This window comes from Oreochromis aureus, linkage group 11 (genome assembly GCF_013358895.1).
Source record: "Oreochromis aureus strain Israel breed Guangdong linkage group 11, ZZ_aureus, whole genome shotgun sequence".
Taxonomy (NCBI): domain Eukaryota; kingdom Metazoa; phylum Chordata; class Actinopteri; order Cichliformes; family Cichlidae; genus Oreochromis; species Oreochromis aureus.
Window position 1 is genome coordinate 18,797,987 of NC_052952.1, and position 16,899 is coordinate 18,814,885.

A 16,899-nucleotide genomic window follows, 5' to 3' on the forward strand; every position below is an offset into this window, starting at 1 on the left:
AATTATCTTTAGGATAATTAGGATAATGCTTTGTTTCAAGGCAACAAAGCATTCGGCGACTGTGTCTCAGAGAAGACGGCGTGCTCTGACTTACGCAATGGTTGACTCACCCGCGTAAATCAAGCTGAGCTTGGGCGGTGACAGACAGATTCAAACTGACCAGGTTGCTGTCAGAGTTATCTTTGTTGGAGCTGTGGAGACATTCATACAGTTAAAATAAAAGAACTATAAAAAGAACAAACTGATTTTATTATTTCCATTGAGGCTTTGGTACAGTGCAAATAGAACCAAAACTCAAGATGAACTCATAATAAAGCCGGATTTTCGTGTTCAGATGACTCCGACAAGAATTCCCCTAGCAGGGGGATTGCAAAATTCAACCATCTGCGTCTAGCGATGTGAGATATTGAAAATAACGCTGTTAAGCACACAGTGGGCATCTTGTGTAGAGCTTGTCTCCTGTCTGGAGCTCCTTGGGGCCATCTGTATTTTTCTGCGTCTGCGGTTAGTTTCATCAAACCACAGACAGCAACATGATCGGGACAGACACGAAACGTATTTACATGGATCAGATGAAACACAAACGGCTCTTTGTGCGTGTGTGAAAGAGGCAGAAACAGTGACGATGGTTGGGGGGGTATGAGCATGACTGCTGGTGGGTGTGTCACCTGTGGATCTGTAGTTCAAAGCTGATTTTTGGTCCAGCGTCTTCTAGCCTTTGGACTGAAAACCTCAAGCCAACAGACAGCTGGTGAGGGCAGGAGCATGTAAAAAAAAACACACAAAAAACAGGGAGAACTGATCAAAAACATGGCAGAAAAATGGGTGTTAGGGCAGGGGCTGTTAAAGAAAGATGACAGAGAGGAAGAATACAGAGAAATAAAATCCATCTGTACATAAAAGTCACATTATTTTTTAAAGTGACCAGTAATAGAGAGTAAAGCCGGCGTTAACTAGATCTCTTTCTGTGTTCTCAAAGGCAGATTATCAAAGTTGTGTGTGTTGATAACGGTGAGATCCTTAAATCTGAAAAAAGCCAGACTGCAGACACACAGACACATAAAAGCCACAGTTAAGTTTCTTGTGTCTCCTCAGTTTAAATCCTCTGTCCTCTGGACTAACTCGAAACACATGCAGGAATTAGTTCATCATCGACGGCATGGCAGCGTGCGCATGTGTGTGCATGGGTATGCGAGTTCTGCTGAACAACAGGTCAAGCACATGGATCAGAGAGGAAAATGACAGCATGCAGACGTGCACTTCAAGAGGCAGGCCTGGGGGAGGAGAGGGGGAGTGATGGTGGAGTGTGGGACTACAAAGTCAAGTTATCTTTATGGGACACATGTGAGAGATGAGCAAGGCAGAGAAGCTCTACAGAGACAGGCACCAAGTGAGAACAAGCCATTTGGAGAGAAGTCGTCACTTTTACCTCCCGTTTCAGAGAGGGTGAAGCTTAAAATCTGTCTTTAGGGCAACTGGAACTCAGTGGTTGAAAGCTGGGAGTTAATGTTTGCAGTACTGTCCTTCAGTCGCTGTGGTCAGCTTGAATTTAGGTCGGTTAGAAAATGGGTTGTGCTTTCATGGTGCAGAAAATCTTCAAAACATCCGCCTAAACCTTCTCAAAGCAATGCATCTTTGTTATATTCTCCGCCGTACGTCAGCGCACTCTGTGTATTCCAAAAACTGCAGCTTGGCTAAAATACTCGGCTCCTGTGTTTGGCAGCCACAACGCTTCGCGCAGTGTGTTTAGCTCATAATTTAACAGAACAATGATTCTTTGGAACGACAGAGTGAGAAGTGGTTTATGCCAATGAAGTGGTTTGAGGGTTTTCCACTGACACTGTAATACTTCTTGTCAGCATCACAAGGTGGTCACTATTATTAAAATTTCAACTGACCGCAGCGACCGTGTTTAAAGACGGATGAAAGTGCAAACTTTGAGCAACCAGCTGCAAAGTTAAAAGTGGTTTGATATGCAAAATGGTTAAGATGAAGGACCCTTGAATTCAGGCCTGTGGGGCATGCCTGAAGTTAATGTTAATAACATCAAGAACATTCAATCTACGTCACAGTGTGACTGGTGTTTACAAGCTCAAAATCAAGATCATGAATCACGTTGAACTCACACACCTCTCTTTTTCCTGCACACCTGACTCTAAACTAAACTACCTGAACAAAAGTACACATTACTACTCATTATTGCTACAGGGGCTGCTTGGTTAAATACCATGAAGCTCCCGGCTCACATTTTGTGTGCTCATGTTAATGTCAGAGGAGGTTTGGAGCTGAGTCAGCAGAAAGTTGGTGACTTTTACACACTATGTGCCTCAGCACTAGGCAACCTCAGTTTGTAACTTTACATGGTCTGCCACTTTGTGGTTGAGTTGCTGTGGTTCCTAAATGGTTCCACTTTGCAATAACACCACTTACAGATGATCATGGAATATCTAGGAGGGACGAAATCTCATGAACTGACGTGTTTGAACAGTCACATCCCATTACAGCATCATGCTTGATTTCAGTGTGCTCTTTAGAACAAGCCACCCTTTCAAAATGTTTGCAAACCGACTGCACGGCTAGGTGCTTTTGTACAACTCTGGGAAATGAGACTGAAAACACCTGAACTGAGAGATTAAGACTTGTGTGTGTGTTTATTTGAAAAACATTTTTTTTTAATTGAAATGCATAATTGGGGACTTCTTTTCCAAATGGTGGAACAACCCGAGTAGCTGCAGAAACTCTACTTTGTTAAAGAAAAAGAGCCACAGTATCAGAGTAGTCACAAAAAAGATGAAGCAAGAGAGTGACAGAAACTAAAAGTAGTGCAAAAGAAGAGTGAATTACTAAATGGAAAGTGAAATGTAAGATTCAGATTTCTTCCTTTGTCTTATATATGTAAGCAACAAAAGCTTCTAACCGGTTAGCTGAATACATCCGGGTGTTTTAAACCTGAAATCAGTCTGGATTTAACAGTGCTAGGGTGGGGAGAGTTTTTTTTATTGCCATTATAAATACAGTCAGTATTTCTGATGTGATGTGGCTAGAACTGATACTTATGTTAGATCACTTTGTGGTTTGGAAACTGTGTGCAGCCATTACTCATTCCATTAATGCTCTCCAATAGCCTTCAGCTACTATAAATATGATGTGTGTATAACTGCATTTCTCCTATAGCAAAAATTTGCAATCAATTAATTTAGTATTTTTCAGTTATATTTTACTTGGAATCAGTAATTTAAGCACTACAATTTTGTGAAACACTAACAAAAAACATATCTTCAAAGCAGGACTCCACTGACTGATAAATGACTGAAACTAAGATTCTGACCAGTAGAGGAAGAATGATGACAGAGATGCAGGCAGGCAGATGAATGCAAAAAGCCAAAAAAACTGCTTCCCTTCAGGCGTGTACCCTTAACTCATCGCTCTGTTCATGCAGCAGAGGGTTGACCACCAGTGATGAGAACTATTTAGCTGCACAATACAACCAGAATCTGTATGGGGGACATGGAGGTATGTTCTGCATCAGCTCGTGGATTCCTGAACCTTCAATGGGGCAAGCGGAGAGTTCAATATGAGAAACATCTGGATAGCTGGAGAGTTGCACACACACACACACACACACACACACACACACACACACACACACACACACACACACACACACACACACGTGCGTGCATGCCTTGTCCTTTTACACGCTCTTGTTATGCTCTCCTCCCCCAACAGTGAAACATGACCGCATAATTGATTTATCAGAATGCTATGTGTCACCTCCAAAGAGCAAATGCACCTCTCTGCCAGCCTTGACGCCTTTAAAAAAACAACAAAAGCCCACATTCACACACATGTCATACTTTGTAGCACATCTCTGTGTATCTGAAGGTAGAATTTCATGTAACATGGGACCGCTCTTTACTTTACAAAGCCTTGGCTTCCTGCATGTGTCAGCCAAGCACGACCTAAATGGATTATTACTACACATGCACGCTTGGACTGAATGCAAAGCCTAGCCCTGAGAATCAGACTGTGTGGAATGGAGGTCAAGGTGAACATCAGCAATCACTGGAAAGCATCAATCAGGGCGAATTAAACCTGAGGCGTAACAGTTGCGCCTTCTTAGCGTGGGTGTTGTTGAAACGTTTGTGTGTGCGTTTGCGCTTACGTGCGAGTACTCACCTCCGTCTCGGCCACCATCGGGTTCCCGAGGTCACACACCACCATCCTGGACTCATTGATCAGCTTGTACTCACAGTTTAACTGAGAGAGAGACTAGAGGAGATCCAAGGTACGGAAAGAAAGTAAGAGAGGGACAAGAACAGTGAATGAAAGTGACAAATAGGGAGCAGTGAGAGTCAAGTGGTGAGCGAAAAGACAAAGGGAGGGAAGTATAGCACCATCAAAGGGGGATGGGAGCGAGAGGGGTGAAAAAGAGAAGGAGAGAGGCAGGGGGGGAGGACAGGAGAGGAAGAGTGATGAATGCTCTGACAGTAACAATGTCATCAATCAAACAGCCCCATTACACACTCATTAGCGCACACACGTGCAAACACACACACATGCAGACGTAAACACACATACGCACACAGAAGTTGACCCTATCCATTTCCGTGGTCACTAATGCAGCTTGTAAATCATAATAGGGGCTTTTGAGCTGTTGCCAGTAGAGCATACCCGGCTGATAGCCTTGCCTTAATCATGTCTAACAAACACAAACCACAAAGACACAACAGGATGTGATGCCGGACTGTAACTGAAGCCTCAAATAGCCCACTTCCCAGTTTTTGAACTTGGCTTCAATGATGATGAGACAACAGTTTTGGTCTTATCTATTTTCAGCATCCACCCTTCTGGCCCTTGACATTAAACTGGGATAATTGATGTCAGACAAATCTGTGTGCAATGTGTGTAAAAGTGTGTGTGTGTGTGAGTATTTACCTCCACCCTGCGCTCTACTCCGATGTAGTCAGCTTCAGGCGGTAGCAATGTGTAGAGCTCTGTCTCGTAGGCTCCCTCTCCTCGGTTCACCGCAGTGATGGTCAACATGACCAGGTTGTCATCTGCAATCACCACCTCTGTGCGGTCCCTGTGTTTGTGTGTTTTATTGTAGGAAGAGAAAAAAGCAGAGGAAGGAAATAAAGCACTTTGCTGTAATTAAATATAAAAAACAAATGTGTTTTTTTCCTGTAAATTCTAGTTTATAATTTTCAGGACTGGACATGTGCAATCTCATCAGCTGCAAAGAATGCAGTACCTCCGACCCCAACAATAACCCCACCAGCGCACGCGTGTGTTAATCAGTCAGTAAATGCTGACAGGATGTTTGCATAATGCTGCCATGGAGATATCGAACAGCTGGAAGCACTGTGGAGAATAGGTTAATTCACATATGCAACATGCACACAAGCACACACACAAACACACGCTCCGTGGTAAATGGGGCCATAATGTGAGCAACTTTAGTGTAAACTTGGCGCATTGTGTGAGGAATAACAGACACAGTTGCTTTGGTTTCGCTGTGCGTGCGTGGGTGCCTGCATTTGGCTGTCTGAAGTGTTGGGTGTTTAGAAGTTCAGGTCAAAGGGTGCGGCCGTGTCAGTCTTACATGCTGGCAGAGAGCTGGAGGTCCGGGATACAAATATTGTCGTCGCCGCAGTCGAGGAGGATGTAAGCCTGAGAGGAAGAAGGGCACAAAGAGAGGAGTGAGATGAGGACACGGAAGGATGCAGGTGCTCTATATATAACATATATACATTCACACAGGTCTTTGGTTTGTTGTGTTGCTGCCTGCTTTGGGCAGAGATCTGACTTCTGTCTCTCTGCTGCTACTATGATAGTCCTCAATTTGTTGCTGTTTTTTTTAATTACAACACTTAACGTCCAAAAATTGAAGGAAGTGCAACTGAGCCACCTAATCTTAATGGAAACAATAAAATAAACCCTTCTTATTAAAAACAATAAACAATATGGGCAAGGCTCCTCTTTTCAACATGACCTCATATGATCCATGAGTTTCCAGTGAACATAGCTCAGTGCTGAAAAGCTTCTTAATATTTATTTTAACTCAATTCACACATGGGAGCGCAACCAAATGAGTGTATATTTTTCCATCATACCAAGTCTGAAAATGGCCTAGAGCTGGATCTTAGTGTACATCAGGGCCTTTCTTAGTTTTTTGCTATTTTTATTAAGTAAATATACTGCTCCAAACTCTAGATTATAACAGTTTCATCTGCAAAGGTAAACTGGGCCGTCCCATACCGGGAAATGGTAGACTCCAAGTTGATTTTAGGTGAATCAGATGGTTTTTATTTGGGAGTCAGTCTTTTTGTGTCCAAGGCAAGCATTTTAAATCAAGCAATGACTGAATGAAATATGATCTCAGGTCGATTCTGCATCTCTTTTGGGCTTAGCGAAGTTGAGTTAGTTTAATTTTTACAGCCCAGTGTCACAAATCACAAATTTGTTCCATAGGTCTTCAACAACCTAAAGCCTCCTTTCTTCTGATAAAGATAAGCTCCCCCAAAGAATCCATTAAACGGGGCCAACTAAGGAGAAATTCTTCCGTGCCGTGTACACTGATGTACTGTACAGCATTAAGTTTTTACATGTACATACAACATGTATGCTTACATGCTCTTGGAGGAAGGTGCTGCTGTAGTGGTTAAGGACAGGTGGAAGACTTTGGTCAAGAGTAGGTGGAGCCAGGCTGTAGTTGAGAGCGAGTGAGATGGGGCTCAGCTTGTCCCTGAACTCATCCTCCTCCTGGAATAAAGTGTGAGTGAGAATGAGAGAAACATGCTGTCAGTCATTCACAACCTCACTTACAAAGCTCATTAACTACTTCTTGTATGTGTGTTTGTGTGCCCTGTTTGATTTGCTCACTCTGAGATAAATTGTGTAGCGCAGGCATGCACGTGGGCGACTGTGACCCAGCCTCAGGAGTCCCGTGTGCTGAGGCTGCTCGGTGTCCAAGAAAAGCACTCTCTTTACTCCACCCCTGGAGCCTTTGAGCCAATCGAGCTGCAGCTCTGCTCTCAGGTCTGCACAGAAGATAATAATAAATAAGTAGAGATTAAATTTGAGTTAACAGGTAGACGATTCAGCCAATCAGACACTACTTAACTGTTGAACCTAAAGCGGAGATGTCAAACTCATTTTACATCACGGACCATATTCAGCCCACTTTGATCTTAAGTAGGGCAGACCAGTGAAAGACATTTAACTAAATATTTAATCCCAGGAAATTTCTTATTGTAAGTAAAAGAACTGCAATTTCAACAGTAGGCGTTTTCTTTATAATAAATAGATAAAATTACAGGAAAAAATCTGTTAGCAGATTGCCCAGAGTGTCCTGTACAAATAGAACATACAGATTTTGTTAATTCACATTTTTCCATTGTGAACCCACTTTAAAAAAAAAAGTAATATAGCATAAAGTGAAAAAGAGGAGCTTTTCTGTTATTTAATTATTTATCTGTGACTTAACCACTTGGTCATAGTATGAATGGCAGTGGGTGAGGTCTTTATGAATACAAAAGTTGTAAACTTTATGAAAATACAGTTAAAAGTTAAAAATCTGTCCACCACTTCGCATTTTCCAAAGTTAGCCAGTGGGCCGGACTGAAGTCTTTGTTGGGCCTTATGTTTCACAGCCCTGCTCTAAAGGGTCTGGGTTCTATGTGACTTTCCATTAGATATGGAATAAAGTCCTATTTGCATTTGCTTATTTATGTGTCTTCTATCTCATCTATTGCTCCTCACACCCACCGTTGTTCTTCGCTCTGATTGGTGTGTAAGAGCAGAAGTTTCCCAGCAGGAAACTCTAATAATGATACAGTATGTACAACAGAGCCGACTTCAGCTACTGCACAGCTGCTTACCTACAGAGCTGGGGATGCCCACACCGCTCACGGCTGCACAAACATCCACTTTGAGGCTACAAGAAAAGAAAATTGGAAAGAGAGACAAGAGGTAACAGATATGAATCACACGTGTGGCGTGTTCTGGGGGTAGTTCTAATTAATTTGTGGGTGTGTTGTAAGAGAATACAAACTGGGGCAAGCTATGTATATACATGACTGGCAAATGCTGCATCTTAAGTACAGATGGGGACATAATTATTACCCCCACCCCCTCCTTGGAAATGTCAGTTTTTTTAAAAAGTATTTCCCAAGTGCTGTTAAACAGAGAAAGGACTTTTTTAAACATGGCTTTTCCAAAAATCTTAGTAATAAGTTTAATTTTTTTTTAATTTTTTTTATTTATTAATTTATTTGCTGCAGGGGTTTTCTCCACACTTTCTCATGACATTTGTATAAATGTAAAAGAAAATCTGAATGACCAAAAAAACCTCACAAACAAGGCACTTCTTCCTTCCTGTACTCCACGGGGCACAGGGAATTACCACAGTGCCCCCCCATTAGACACACAGATATGGGAGACTGGGAAACACTTCTGCATTTCCTCAATTTATGTGGGTATTACCCTATGTGCAAGTGTTTTTTCTGAGCGTGCATGTGCGTTATCGCCTCTTTAATCAAGAACAGGAACTCTCACACAGGGAGGCCTGTGCTGTTAATAACCACTAATCTGAGGAAGCTTATGGACGCAACGCTCCTCCTCTTACACTGACGACTCAGCAAGTGTGAGCCAGTGTGAGGGAATTACAGTGCTTCATGTGATCATTATTTCTTTGGTTTCAGTTCACGAACACTAACAAGCAGAATGCAGATGTTGCAGATTCCTGTGTTTGCTAATAATTAGGTTCCCAATTAGATGACACAATGATGATGAGCTGGTTTTTCTTCAAGTGTGATGCAGATGTTAGCTTGCGTGTGTGTGTATGACAAAGTGCAGGTTCTCTTTTGTTAAAAAATGCTCCCCTGAGTCATTTCAACCTCTCCAGGTAGTTTCACACGTAGTAAATATGTGTTGCATGTGTGCGGTTTTCGAGGGTATGCTCGAGTGTGATGTTAATAAGCACTGTGTGCCAAACTTAAGTGCACGCAACACAGAAATGACCCCTAGTTTACTGGCAACAGCCCCGGCTCTTTATTTAGCCGTTACTGTATAGAATTTTTCTCCTCTAGCCTTAAATAAGTCACAAAATAGTTGAAATGAACTGATATTCTGCATCGGAGCTGCTTCTGAGGTTGCACAGTGTCGGAAACCCCCCTCCCTCAGACCATTATGACATCCGATTGGAGGGGGGGGGTTAATGGTTTCTGTTGTTGCTCCCCCTCTTTTTTATGAGTGTTTCTCTTGGCCCTGACCTTGAGTGTAGCCATTTGGTTCATATATAAACACTTATATTTCCAAGACGACTGGATAACATGTTGCGCAGTTCTTTTCTAAAATAACAGGCCCTAAAACTTGTTACTGACCAGTCGCCTCTCTCTCTTTCCTCTACTTCTTCATCCTCTTTTCCCAGCGCCAGTTTGTGCCGCATCTTAACCACTACATTGAAATCAGAGAGCTGAGCATGAGATTTTTCTGAAAAAATAATTACCAGCTAACCTTTAAACAGGATGTTTAAGCCTGAAACAAATTGTTTTTGGCCTCACAAACAAGCTATGAACAGAACATGCCATCGCCTCTTGGGTTCATAGGGAAAACATGTTAAGGCTCAGTCACACCAGAGTAAAAATAGGATCACATCCTCTTTGTGTCTAGGAAAATCGGTGGTTGTCCGGTGATCGCATCGAATGTTTTTGCTATCAGAGGCCGACTGCAAGTAACTGCAGCCGACAATTTTGATTGCAAGGCAGTTACAGACGTCACAAAGTGGGATGTCACTATCTGTGGGGGGATTTCAGAGGTTCTGTCCATGTATGAATTTCTGTTTAATGTGAATTTCTGCAGATGGCAAAGATCTGCAATAAACAGCAACAGATTTATCACATTAACTACTATCAAAAACAGACTACGTGTAATTTCCAACTGGACCTCATTCAGTTGCAGACTGAGAGCAGACTCCACCTTATGGCTGACTGTGAGTGGTCACGGATCTGGTAACCGCCATCGAAGCAACCATTGGAAAGGCGTTGAATGAGTTTGCACAAAGACACAATCATTTTGTCATTGTTTTCCCTCGTGTGACTGTAACATCAACAAAGATTTCCCTACTTACCACCAAAGAAGTGAGTGGGTTTCCTTTTAAACTTTGCCTTTTCGTCTCCTCTAACTGATCTGTCAAGCTAAGAGAACCCACAGTTAAAAAGCTCATTTCCCTCACATTTAAAAACTGGATAAGAAAACACTGAACATTTCTAACCTCTTCCAAGTCACAACAACCTAATCAAGGAAGCTGGAAATGACAAATAAAAAACAAGCATCTTATTTAAAAAAATATGCAAACATAATTGACGCATTCTTTAATTTCAGTTCCTGTTGTGCAAGAACCTGTTTCATCTAAGCTACCATGTCTGTTTGTATTTGAGGGGGAAAAAAGCACAAATGTTTTATACTTTTGATCCTGGAGCAGACAGAATATTTTAGAAGACAGTGGAAGCACTTCAGACAAACACTCAGTGTTGTTGTACCACCTTCAGAGTCAAAGACCGCTGGGTAATTATTTTTCAGGAAATCAGATACTTAACTATGTGACTGAAATGTAATGGAGATGTATAAAGCACAGGCTGGAGCTTTCACCCTTTATGCTCCTTTCTAGTTCAAGTTGCAGGGAAATGTCTCTGAAACACAAGAGACTCAAACAGCCTTTAATTCTATCGCTGCTGTTTGAATCACTGCGTGTTTGCGTATGTCCAAAGTCCTATTTGATTCCATACCTCGGACCAAAATTTTATAGCGGTTTATTTAAATAGGCTGAGTTTTGTTTTGACAATACTCCACAGTATAAGGCTCTATGTCAATCCAGCCCAAACCCCTTTCTTTTTTCCCTCACTGCCAATATTCACACACCACTACGCAGACACCGCGATGGCATAAAGCCGAGCCCACTTCTCCGTCCAAATAGTCCTACAGCAGTTCCTGTCCCAATAAGTCAGGACCAACAATAGACTGAAGCGAAGCCGCAGGAGCCTTTAGACTGGCTCCCCTCAACTAAACTCACCCCCAGACCGTTCAAAGCCAGCATGCTCACCCCCACGAACAATAATATAATCAAAACAGAATTATGCCGTTTCAGATTAATTGCAGAGCCCCGTAAATCTGAGGTTCCGGGTCATATGAGTGTGCTTTTTCAGTGGGCTGCTGTGTTATTGCAGCAGAGACACTGACAAACAGACTTTGGCCGATGGCAGACATCTAGAAAGCAGAGGTGAAATATTTGTCACATCCGTCAGTGAGGGTGTAATTTGTAAAATGGGAAACTTTATACTGCACAGCATATTATGATACAGTACGAGCAGGATGGTTTCTGTTACAGATCTGAGGTTCAGAGCAGCAGTGGGCCTCATTAGTCTTATGTTTGCTTAAGACTTTGATCCCTTTAACTTTCATTCACCTGCACATGCACTCATACATCTGCACACACACAAACACACGCAAGGTCCGTTTCCAAACTGCAAAATAATTTACAACTGAGCAAAGGCGTTAACGCTGGAAAAGTGACAAATTTAGGTACTAAGAGCTATCACTCTTCATTTTTAACTCCACTGTAGGTGCGGATTCGATTGCTTTTTTCTCACAATGCCATGCCAAACGGAAGCGGCAGAGTGACCCAGCTGGAAAAAATTACAACAAACTGTAGACTGTGGTGACGAGCTGGAGAAACATCTCACAAAACAAAAGGAAATCAACTTTTTATTCTGTGGGAAAGGATTTGCCTGTTTAATTGCGAAAAGTGTAGCAGAGTCAGAATATAGCTTTCTGTAATGATGCACATTCTTTTATTGTACTCTTGTAGATTGGTAGATTTCTGTTTTTCTTTGATTTTGTTTGTTTAACCTTGAAAAAAAATTTGACTGAGATCAGAATCTCTTTTTCAAGAGGGACCCTGCCAGGAGCGCTGCATGAAAACATTGGTACAACAATAAATATCCAGTTAAGATGTATAAATAGGTCCGTTTCCAAAAGTCAGATTGAAAGTAAACAACGGCAGTGAAATTAGAAGTGGATGAAGGAGGTTTTTGACTAACCTCCTTCAAGCTCAAGGAGTCAGCATCTGGTCAGAGTAGTACTGGTTTCAAAAAATGTGTAACGTCTATGTCTATCGGTAAGGAGAGGGCAGCGCAAGAAGAAGTTAATATACTGGTGCTTTCAATCACAGTTAATACACTGCCAGGCCAAAAAACAAAGGTCACCACCTGGATTTAACTAAACAAACAGGTAAGAGCCTCCTATTGGATAATTACTGCAGTGATTAAAACATTTCGGCTGGCAACTGCTGAAACTAAACGGCCAACCATCTTCAAATTAGAAATGTGGATGGGAAAAAATCTTGACTGCGATCAGGGATCATTTATGCTGGGAAAATCAGACTGTAAAGAAATCAACAGTAGAACGTTCATGTTTAACAGTGAAGGTAAAAACATTTCCACATGCACAATGTAAAGACGGCTCATGGAGTTTGGGACTAAACAGCTGTGTAGCCTTAAGAAAACCACTTATCAGTGATGTTAATTTAAAAAAAAAGTTTCAATTTGCCAGGAAGCATAAAGATTGGACTCTGGAGCAATGGAAAAAGCTCACGTGGTCTGCCGAGTCCAGATTTACCCTGTTCCAGAGTGATGGGTGCACCGGGGTAAGAAGAGAGATGGAGTGATACACCCATCACGCCTGAGGCCAGATTTACTAACACTGGATTTTGGCAAAAAATCCAGTGTTAGTAAAAAAAGAAAAAAAAAAAACAAATAAAAAAGAAACTGCATAACTTTTGTAACCCACCTGTAAACTAACCACACCTATGAGCGCTATTCAGGGATTGTGTTCACACACAACTTTGCCCCGTCTAGTGGCTGTCATACAAGCCTGTGGGGGCAGTGGGGCCAGTTTAACTATCTGAATATACAGACTGATCAGGTTTTTCCATCAGCAGATTTTTCTTCCCGGATGGCAGGGCCACATCTGTATATGGTAATGCCGAGATTCATCAGGCTCAGGTTGTGAAATAGTGGAGAATATTATTGTAACAGTGTAGAAGCTTATCGAGACAATGCCATTGTGAATGCGTCATCAGCAGAAGGTGGTCCATCAAAATAAGAATGTGTCACTTTTCTTTGACCAGGATATGTTATATTAATACATAGTTATGAATTGGTATAAGAGACGCTGTATTTACCAGGTAACCATGATATTCATCTGAGGCAGGTGACACTGTCGGTCGTCGGGATTAAGGATTTTGGGAGTCAGGATCATTTCAGCTTCCACAGATACTACAGCTTGAGACCTGCATATACACAAACAAACAAATGCATACCTGTAAGACGATCCAAAATCCAAAAACTTGGGAGTCTTGCACATTTTTTGGTGTTTCACCTGTACACTGACACCTTGCCCGCGCCAAACGCCCCCACGATCAGATCTGCATAGTGAGAGAGAGAGAGAGAGAGAGCAAGCAGAGAGCTTCAAAGAATGCCACAGATGGGACTGATTTCAAGGTCTCCAGCAATCTTCATCAGACACAGACTTCTCAAATCAACTACACACAAATCAGCTACACACACACTCAGACTGTCATACAGAATTGATATTCTGATATCGCGTTGCTTTGCCTTTCACACATGACCCTCTTCAGACTAAATTCACAAACAGCGTTTGCACGGCTGTGTCATGCGTGTGCTTTCCCTGTGCGTGTGTGCTGTCAGACAGGGACCCCACGCTGCATTCCAGGGCCATTAGAAAGCTCACAAGGCTCCAATCACATTTCGCTAAACAGCAACATTTCCCAACAGCCCGCGTAGCAACGACTCCTAATTGCAAGCAGCACCAGATTTCATCTATATGTGATTTTTATTTGTTTTCATGGGATTTGTGATGAACACACACTTTTAATTGGCTCTCAAAGTTTAAAATGGAGCCGGTATTTAATGGCTGCGGTCGGGGGACACATACCGATGAAAGCCACACGCCGCCACGGACATATACACACACACACGAGAGCTGATTAAAACAATGTGAAACTGAAGAGAGGCACTTAATGGATGCAAGCCAACGCTGCCAGATGCAGCCGAAACCTAAGCCGTGTGATGTTGAGAGAGACTGCACAGCGAGAGGCCACGGGGGGCTACAGCAAATGACTATTTTCATTATTAATTAATCTCTTATTATTCTTATGATTAGTTTATTAATGTTGGGCCTTTAAATAATTTAGTCTCCATGGTTGGGTATAAGGGCAAAAGTTCAAATCTCCACGGTGGAAAAATTGCAGCATCTCAGATTCCATCTAGAATTTCTTTGATATATCATAACAAAACTGTAAAGACAAACAGCGAGAGACACTTAATCAGTTTTGTGCTGATAGCATCATTAATCAGCTGACTATTTCAGCACTAATATCAACTATCAGCCCCTTCGTGTTGTGGTAACCTGCTGCATGAGGACAACGGATGGAAGCAAGTGGAAGTGTAGTCTTGTAACCCTCGCTTGTCATTTGCTGTGCCACTCCTCTCCTGTGTATTTAAGAAGAAAGGGACTAATTGAATCTGAGCGAGGCACATCTGTTTCTGCCTTTGGCTGCAGTCACAGAGTCCCCCTGAAACCACAGCATTAAACATTTAGGCCTTGTCTCTTTTCTCCTGGGGTATGCTTTGTCACTATGTAAGTGTGTGTGTGTGTGTGTGTACATATGTGTGTGTTATACTAAAAATCCTACAATGAGGACGGATGTGAAGATGTTGGTATTTTGGAGTTTGGGAAGGGAGGGGGGAAAAAAGCAGAAGAAGGTGAGGTGTAGACAGAAAAGTATGATGTTTGGCTTTTAAATCACAATCTGTGAAAGCCATCAGAAGAAGGTGTGTTTTTTAGCAGAAACAGAGAAGGAGGTGAGAGCCCATCCAACTGTAGCAGTTATGTAACCTGGAAAATGTAACTCCACTCATGTCATCAGCTGGCTGCTTTATTTTAATGCTTGTGTTTGCTAAAAAAGACGCATGACATGAGGCTTATTTGAGGATAGGGTGCCTTCAGGGTTAAGAGTTTAAGTTTGCACATGGCTTCATCCGGAGCTAAATCAACCAACGGCCTACTTTCCTTTTCCATGTCATTTCCATTTCCGTATACACAGGAAAGCTTGCCCACCACTGTTGATTTGAGGTTGGTGTGTGTACAGAGACCCGCTGAGCCATAGCCACACGCGAGCAGGCTGCATCACTCAACGAGGGCATCTCTAGGTGCAGGTATGATTTCGGTAACTGAGCTGCTAGCTGATGGTGTCCATCCTGGGCTGTGAAAACACAACCTCCATCCAGAGTTTAGACAGACTGTCAAGCTGTCAGTGGATGTATGCCCTGAAAGCTGCGGGGGATCAGACACGATGATGAAATGCCAAAGATCAGTGGCTCTCAGTGGAAAAAGAGGTGGTTTTTCGGAGAGAGAGATAGGTTTTCCTCATTCTTGGGTTCATGTGTGGTATTTTAGGACAATTCAATAAACTGCCAGCCATTACACATATTTGAAACACTATTTTTACACCACAGAGCAGGGTAATTGCCTGGATTTTTTTCTGGATTGCATGGTATGGCAGGTTTTGTTCAAACTGCACCTATTACACACTTAGTGCTTTTATTTATTTTGTCATATATACACAGTACTGTTAAAGAGGTGGTTTATATTAAACACATCAGAGATAGTAATCCCGGTGTGCCAAAAGCTCAGATTACTCTAAATGCTCTGTTTCAGACAGTTTTTGTTACTTTCTAGGCTCTGTGACGTGTCACTGAGAGGGTAAATCCTTAATATGGTGATCTCAGACACTGAAGCACCACCCAGCTGCTGTTCAAAAAAACCTGAGAGGGGCAGCCAGTCAGAGGAAAGTAACTTAGAAGGAAGTGTAACCTGTGCTAGACTGAGTGGCTGTACCAAGGCCCTGTATCATGCATGAAATGACAATAAAAATGGGCGCCAAATATTCGAGTTGAACTGGAGGCCTTTAATCAATTTTGCACTTTCCAACCAAATAAACACGAATCAAAAAGTCTTTCAGTGAGTGATTGCCAGGTAAACGCTGTCAGTTTTTGGCCTTTAACCCGTTAAATGAAACCGAAATTGCATCCGAAGGCAATGTGACCCTTAAGATACACAACTGACCCCGGCCTTTTTGCACAAAATGTCAAGTCTGTGCTCTGATCAGATATGCCTGTGATTTAATGAAGCTTGATTTGAAGCGGTAAGCTGTGTGTGTTATTTTGATCCCTGTACCGCCTGCTTTTTCAGGTTTCGTCCTATCTACCTTTCATTTAGTTCCGCGCTGCTTGACCTGAAATGCAAAGACAAATATATGAAATGATTCTTGAAGATAAAAATCCATAAAACTGGAGCACAGTCATCATCCTTCTTCCTGTGGTCGACTAATGACATTTAATCACGATGAGAGCACATGGCAGCTGTAGCAGGCCTCCCAGACGCCTTTGCAGTCCTCTCATAATGCTGATCAAACGTCTCAGGCTCCTTTGAACAGTGTGACTTTACTAGCCTGCCAACGACACACCGTGTGCGCGTGTGTGTGCCTCACTTCCGTCAGCAGGCTCTCTAATGACAGACGACACGAGCCCTGCACGTCTGTGTGCGCGCGTGTTTATACGGCATGTTTGTGTGTGTGTTGGCAGAAAGCTTTGCCACCCATGAGTTTCTTCTCTACGTGCTCCTCCCAAAGGGCCTCCGCCAGTTTTAACCTGTAACTCCTGCGTGTGTATTTATTGTACACTGTTTTTAATTCTGATCTCTGATTTGCAGTGGGTCTGCGCAGGTCTAACTATGACCTGGAGCCTGGCCCGTGCT

General features: G+C 42.5%; 1 protein-coding gene across 1 annotated transcript in view; it reads right to left on the minus strand.

Annotated features, from left to right (window-relative positions):
- itga8 (integrin, alpha 8) overlaps window positions 1-16,899 on the minus strand; it is a 42,430-nt gene that overhangs the window by 7,265 nt on the left and 18,266 nt on the right. Inside the window, exons 14-23 of the mRNA XM_031746266.2 lie at window positions 13,441-13,486; window positions 13,244-13,351; window positions 7,884-7,939; window positions 6,886-7,043; window positions 6,634-6,765; window positions 5,606-5,673; window positions 4,939-5,086; window positions 4,180-4,272; window positions 669-748; window positions 111-191 (exon numbers count right to left, since the gene is read on the minus strand). Coding sequence (XP_031602126.2) covers window positions 111-191; window positions 669-748; window positions 4,180-4,272; window positions 4,939-5,086; window positions 5,606-5,673; window positions 6,634-6,765; window positions 6,886-7,043; window positions 7,884-7,939; window positions 13,244-13,351; window positions 13,441-13,486 — 970 coding nt within the window. The remainder of the gene's footprint in view (window positions 1-110; window positions 192-668; window positions 749-4,179; window positions 4,273-4,938; window positions 5,087-5,605; window positions 5,674-6,633; window positions 6,766-6,885; window positions 7,044-7,883; window positions 7,940-13,243; window positions 13,352-13,440; window positions 13,487-16,899) is intronic.